Source organism: Schistocerca gregaria, chromosome X (assembly GCF_023897955.1).
Source record: "Schistocerca gregaria isolate iqSchGreg1 chromosome X, iqSchGreg1.2, whole genome shotgun sequence".
NCBI lineage: Eukaryota > Metazoa > Arthropoda > Insecta > Orthoptera > Acrididae > Schistocerca > Schistocerca gregaria.
This window is the reverse complement of record NC_064931.1, coordinates 233,973,044-233,979,701: the sequence shown is the minus strand read 5'-3', so window position 1 is coordinate 233,979,701 and position 6,658 is coordinate 233,973,044. Positions and strand designations below refer to the sequence as shown.

The 6,658-nt window shown below is 39.8% G+C and overlaps 1 protein-coding gene across 3 annotated transcripts in view; it reads left to right on the top strand.

Moving 5' to 3' along the window:
- Nucleotides 1-3,450: 3,450 nt before the first annotated feature.
- The window catches only part of LOC126298806 (tubulin beta chain-like), a 131,364-nt gene continuing 128,156 nt past the window's right edge, over nt 3,451-6,658 (top strand). For 2 of the 3 annotated variants that reach the window (XM_049990271.1, XM_049990270.1), the window contains exon 1: nt 3,635-3,766. In XM_049990271.1, the coding sequence (XP_049846228.1) occupies nt 3,710-3,766 (57 nt within the window). In that variant the 5' untranslated portion in view covers nt 3,635-3,709. Of the gene's footprint in view, nt 3,767-6,658 lie in introns of all 3 variants that reach the window. The other variant, XM_049990272.1, reaches the window with a different exon arrangement.

Below are 6,658 nucleotides of genomic sequence, written 5' to 3'. Positions count from 1 at the left end.
TTCATATTTCGTATATGAGTAGCATCATATTGTCAGAAAATTCAGAAGCTAAGCATGGCTACAGTGGTCGGTGTATGACATTCATATCAATTAAACAATAGTCAAGATATGTATTTCTCGTTTGCTAGCGTAGATACCGCAAATTCTTCATGCCTTGGTGATACGTTCGCTATTTTCCCCATTACAGATATAGCATTTATTTTGTTTCAGTAAAATTCTTTTGCCAACAATATAGTAGTATAACTACTTACAACAGTATATGATATACTGTGATCCCTCCTTGATAATAAATTAGTGATCGTGAAAGTTGTGTAATAAAAACAACCTTGCAAGACGAGACTTACGATCTCGTCTCTTATTTAAACTTTGCTGAAGGAGGAGCATTGCTGTTATACTAGCACATAGTTTGTTTTGAGTGATTACTTTTCAAGTGTCACGCAAACTGCTTTAGAATCCTAGTGTTTGTCCTGCAGATTTGAATTTTCCTTGTAAAACCATGCTTTGTGACATACATTTGTTACCTTTTCCTGCTCCTCAGGAACCGAAATGATCGGTTGAAAGCAACACTAAGTATTTTAGCTTGTTGCCGTATCAGGAACTACAAAATCTATCGCTGTCGCTGTTGATGGATCTTAACATAACTAAAACAGGTTTTACCTAATCAGAAAATGTGTTTTTCCGACACATAATGCTACAATTTTTTTCACCTGAAGATTCAGACGTTCGCTTTGCAGCTTATACTCTTCCTTAGTAATGTGTTACGTCCGTGTACGCACTTCTCTAACAAAAAAACAAAAAAAGGCTAAAGACCCCCAGAAAACGCACCAAGTTATCGGCTGACCGATCAATTTCATGGCAACCTACATACGTCCCGATCGATTTCACTGAGAGATTACAGCACTGCCCTGTTTCTATCGCTGATAGCGAATAGGTTACGGTAAGTTCATAAGGTTATGTTAAATGAGATGCTGCCTGATTATACATAGAAACAAAAACTGGTATTTGCGTTGGCTGCTTCAGAGGTAAGAAAGGCCAAAAAAGTCGAAAGAAAGCTATGGGCAAAGAGGTAGCTAATGCATAGAATGTGATACACCGACACTCTATTACGTTAGGAGATGAGAGCCAATGATTTGCTTAATTACATAAGAAAAGATAAAACGTGCTTTTAGCAGCTGCTGAACATCATCAAACAATTCTTAAAGAGAAAGAATACAGTCATGACAGAGGCTGTAGGCTGCGAAGAGAGACTGTTAGCTACATTACGGTTTCTAACCACTAGCAGGAGCTACGAGGACCTCAATGCAGTTGTATCACCACAATAATTATTTAAAATGATACCTGCAACCTGCAACGTGATTTATAGTTGTATGAAAAAATACATCGCGCTAAAGCAAGGAAAAATGAAATATTTACGTGAAAGGTATTAATTTATATAGGTATGTAGAACAAAAGACGTTCCTGTAAGATTAACGAATTCGTTTCAGATAAGAAGAAAGGAAGACTACAGATTTCGCAATGCCTAACATCAAACAAATACAACAGAAACAAAAGAATGAAGCATTTCGTAACAGTTATTACTGTAAAAGGAGTCACAGACATCGCTCTTCATAGCAGAAGGCTTGGATATAGGTTGAACTTTTTAACACTTCTAACAACAAAGAAAATATATCTCATGAATACAAGATCTAATTTATATACATTTCCGTTTTTAGATTTCATCTCCGTTAAGCATCGTAAATAAAACCTAAAAATCGAAATGCAGGCGGTCGAGGGGCTTTTATTCGTAAAATGTATACTATAGTTCCGTTACTTTCTCCATGTGCTATATGAAACCATTCTCCATTCGTTAAAAGTGAAACGAGTGCTTGATTTCTTGCATTGCTATTAGTATAATCCTCACATGACGTGTCCCATAAACATCTGCAGTCTTTAAATTTCACCAGAAACTGCCATTAAACTTTTGTCCTCATCGCACTCCATCAAGTATGGTAGAAAAGCACTTAATTGCGCGCACATTGACAAAAGACGAACTTCTGTCGGGAGGTTGGCACGACAACGCTACGCAAAGAAGTTGGGGGGAGGGGCAGGGGTGTCTGCTGTCGACCGGCCATACCCAAGCAGCAACTCGTCAAGAAAAGTCGGTCGGTTGGTGCGTGTGTAGGGCCCTTAAATACCCTATAGAGGTCAGTGTATACCCAGCAGCGCGACAGGCCAAGTACTGCCGCCGCCGGCAGGTTGGCCATACTTTCCCTATAGGCTCCTACATACGTTCCTAATTCATCGGCCGACTGACCGACCAATTTCGTGGCAGCCTACAGATGTGCCGCCTGATTACACTCAGCGATTACAGCGAAACCCTGTTGTTGTGATTTATGTATCTTAAGTTCATTGAGTGTATATTCTACAAGATCCCGCTCGGTTTTAGAAAGGCACAGAAACAGGGGTTTGCCTTGGTTGATTTAGAGGTAACAGGATCAAAATAATCCGAGAGAAAGCTGTGGGTAAAGAAGCGGCTAATGCAAGGAAAAAAAATTCGCCTCGTCCTGCTACCTAAGGAGATGATGATTTTCGTAATAATCTAAGAATCTATGAATCATGCATTTAAGACCTGTTGAACATCATCAAACAATTCTTACCGAAAAAGAACAGTCATGAGAGAGGCTATAAGCTGCGAGGTGAGTCTCTTAGCTACATTACGTTTTGTAGCCATTGGCAGAAGTTAAGAGAACCTCAAATTCAATGCTGTTATATCCCCACAAGTATTAACTAAAATTATTCCTGAATCTTACAATAAAAGACTTTCACCTAATTTATTTGTGTATGTAACATAAAAGATGAACTGCAAGTAAGAGAAACTCACTTCAGATCCGAAGAACAAGGACCACACATGTTGTCGCGCACAACACCTAATATACACAACAGATACATAAGAAACGAAGCATTTAGCGGCTATTATAACTGTAAGAAAGTCACACACTTTGATTCACATAGCAGAGACCTTAGTAATAGGTTGGACTTTTTTCAACAATTATAACAATGAAGCAAATATAATATATAAATTAAAGTCCATTGAACGTCGATATTTCGGATTTTAGCTTTTATTTCCGACAAGTACCGGAAATAAAACGTAAAAAGAGAAATACAAAAGATCGATGGACTTTTTTCTCTGTATATGCCACACGAAACCATTACGGATTCGTTAGAAAAATGAAAAAAGTGCTTCACTTCTTGCATATCTGTATTTCCTATATATCCTCGCATGACACGTCCCACAGACATCTGCAGCTTTTAAATTTTTCCAGAAACTCTGTCCTTATAGTGTCGTCCGTCTCGCATTCTGTCACGTATTTCAGAACAACATTTAATCCCACAAGCATTGTCAAAAGTAAAGTTTTGTCGGGCAGTTGGCACTACAGCGGTACACACTGTACAATTTGTTGGTTGGAGTGCAGTGTTAGGAAAGGGCGCGGGGGGCGGTCGGCTGTCTGGTGGTGCTTCCTGCCCGACATCCCAACAACTGGAAAGTTTGTCGGTCGGTCAGAACACCTATACATATCCAATTTGTCCGTCGGTGGATGTGCAGGAGCCGTATCAGAGCTTTGCCAGCCCTCAGCAGTTTGGCCGACGTGTCTTCAGCTAGCAGTTGGTTTCCGGCATCGCCTCAATAGGAACTAAACCTGGAAGCGTTTGTTTACACAGCCAAATAAGTATGCGGGAAATTTTGCACATACAGTGTGGTCAGTGTGGAAATCAAATTGGCAGCAAGGTAAGCCGGCTCAGAATTACGTTTGAATTTGTCTTCGTGGTCACTATGGGAGAAATACGTGGTGAGGTTGTAGTACATTCCTCGGTTCCTCAGTACGTACTGGCAACTACCTTCTTAAACTGTAATCCAGGTCAGGGTTTCCAGTGTTCTTAGAGAGAGAGAGAGAGAGAGAGAGAGAGAGAGAGAGAGAGAAACTGCTACCATTCGTGTTGCCCTGACACTTACTGAGTTGCGAGATCGTGTTCCATTTGCTCATTCTGTACATTGGATGATGTAAATTTCTGTGCTACTGTATTTAGTAAACGTTGTTCGTTGGCATCCCGTTTTCAGATATACTACGTACAAATAATATATACCAATATCTCGGTACTAAGGTTTTGAAACGTCTTTTTTGCAACCTACATGTGTAATGCAGTGAAATAATTTCCACCTACTTTTTAGATTCTCGTGGAAGCAGCTAACGTCGAAGCTCTGATAATTGGATGTGTAAAGATGTTGGATTGTAACGAGTGCAAGATTTGCAAGAGTGACAAATAATATAGTAAATTTCATGTTACAGCGACTCAAATTTATCGCTGCATCATATTAGCGAAAAATCACATTTGTTAAAGAAAAAAGGTCAAATGCTTTGTATGATTTGTTGAAAAGTAAGAAATAAACATCACTGCTCGAAGTCATGCACAACAAATGAGGTGCTGATTGAGAATGCGCAATCCCTCTCCTGGTATCTGAATGATTCTCTCATATTTTAAACCGAAGAATTGTAGCAACTCTTACACCTTCGGGCACAGATGATAGAACTGTTAAGGCCACATAACAAAAGGTTACGCGGTCCACACAGTACACAAAGTATCATAAAGTATTCAAAATTCTAAGTCAGATGCTTACCTTTAAACTATCAATCGGCTCCTCATTTGCTATACATAATGCCGAGCGACAATAGAGGGTCGTCAAATGTGTATCTAACCTGTTTTATTTCTTAGTTTCAAATTGAAAAAACATTTGATACCGGTTGTTTTTCAAAAATTCTTAGTTTGTTGAGAAAGCATGGTCCTTTCGGAAGAGCATTTGCTTTCCTACTGTCTTGTCATCGAAGTGTCTCGAATACAGTACTTAAGGTGAAGGAAGCCGTTTTTCATACGTAAATATCACACCAATGCAGCTTTTAATACCTGAAGAGATGAACTTTTTGACACTCCATTTACGTAACCATAAGTAGTTAAAATTTCCTTCAAAGTTTTCGTAATTAGCCTGACTACTTTAACTACTTTCAAGTACTTAAACACGTTGGGTTTTTTAAACTACCTTACGCTGGTCATTTTGATGCCCCATTCCATTCATGTATTTCACCAAGAACTCTATATTATATAGACCATATTTTCAAGCTGAAGAATGTTTACTCTCATGTAATAGTTAGTTCATGTAGCCAAGTTGCTGAAGCATCGGTTTTCAAACTATTGCGTATTGCACTTCAGGTAAGGTTTATAAAATCAGAAATATGCGTCTTTCGGGTTTAGTCATTTTTAACGATTTGTGGAATTTGGCACATTACATACGGCAGAAAGGATGGTTTGTACACTTTAAGATTACCGGCAGGAAGGGCTAGTGGATTGCGGAAATTTTCTGGTAAGCCTCGTTCCACAGCAGAAAAGCCCCTTTCACCTGCGATCACAGGTGTTTCACTCATAGTCTCAGATCCAAAACTGAGCAAAACTGTCACCTCTTGAGACATGGCAACGAAATGTTTAATCGAAATTATTAAATGAACTAATTAAGTTTCATTGAAAAATTTTGGAGATTGGTTTCGCTAAATGACGTCAAAATTTTGTAGTGTGAACACAAGACAGTAACAGAAAGTACGCTTTAGAAACTTAAGTTTCCATTACCTAGCTGTCTTAATCATGTCTCAATAGATATGTGAGTAAACTACCCACCCTGACTTGGGTATGAGCCGATGTAAAAGTAACGGACCTGGGTAACCGGACAGTTTCGAATACTGGTTCCCCGAGTAATAATTGACGTTCATCGATAAGCTTTACTGTTTTCCAGTCACTGGAGTTTCTGCACCTTGTCGGCCTAATTTAGAAACGAACCTCAGAATTTTTCTTTCATGTATACATTTTTTAGTTCTCAAACGAGGAGGCATAGATTAATTTTCCGCGAAGTAGTGCTGTCACTGCTGGGAATATAATGCATGTCGTGCTAGAAGTAAAAGTGAAAATATTCTGTTGACAATTGACGTATTAAACAGGGTGAAGAAGAAAGGCATGTGGACCGTCGGTCATGTGTGCGGAGTGGACAGTGTTCACTATGTCGCCAGAACGAGAAACATTTTTATCTGACTTTTTATCCTGTCGGCTCTTCCAGGTTAGAGTTGAGACTTCGCTCAGCATGAATCGGATCCAGGAGAACAGTATCCCATAGGGTTCTGTGTTAAGTGTCACTCTTCCTCGTGACAATCAATGGGCTTGTAACCTCTGTTGGGCCTCTGGTTACCCTGCCATTGTATGTCGACAGCTTTTTGCATCTGGTGCAGCTCCCATTTGGAAGCATCTGCTCAACGCCAGCTCCAAGGCACCATCTGACGGGCCTGTGAGTGGGCTCTCTCCAATGGCCTCCAGTTTTCTCCCTCGAAAATGCGGATTATGCATTTTTGCCGTTAACTCACAGTTCGCCCTGATTACTTTTAGGCGGCCAGTGGATAGATGTTATTTATTGGGCCTTATTTTTGATAAAAATCTGACATCTGCCCCATATTCACCATCTGAAGACTACCTGCATGCAGAATCTGAATGTTCTCTGCCTCCTGGCCCACACATCTTCAGGTCCAACCATGCTTCTCTTCTTTACCACGCCGGTTTTGTCCAGACTAGATTATGGTTATCAGGCTTA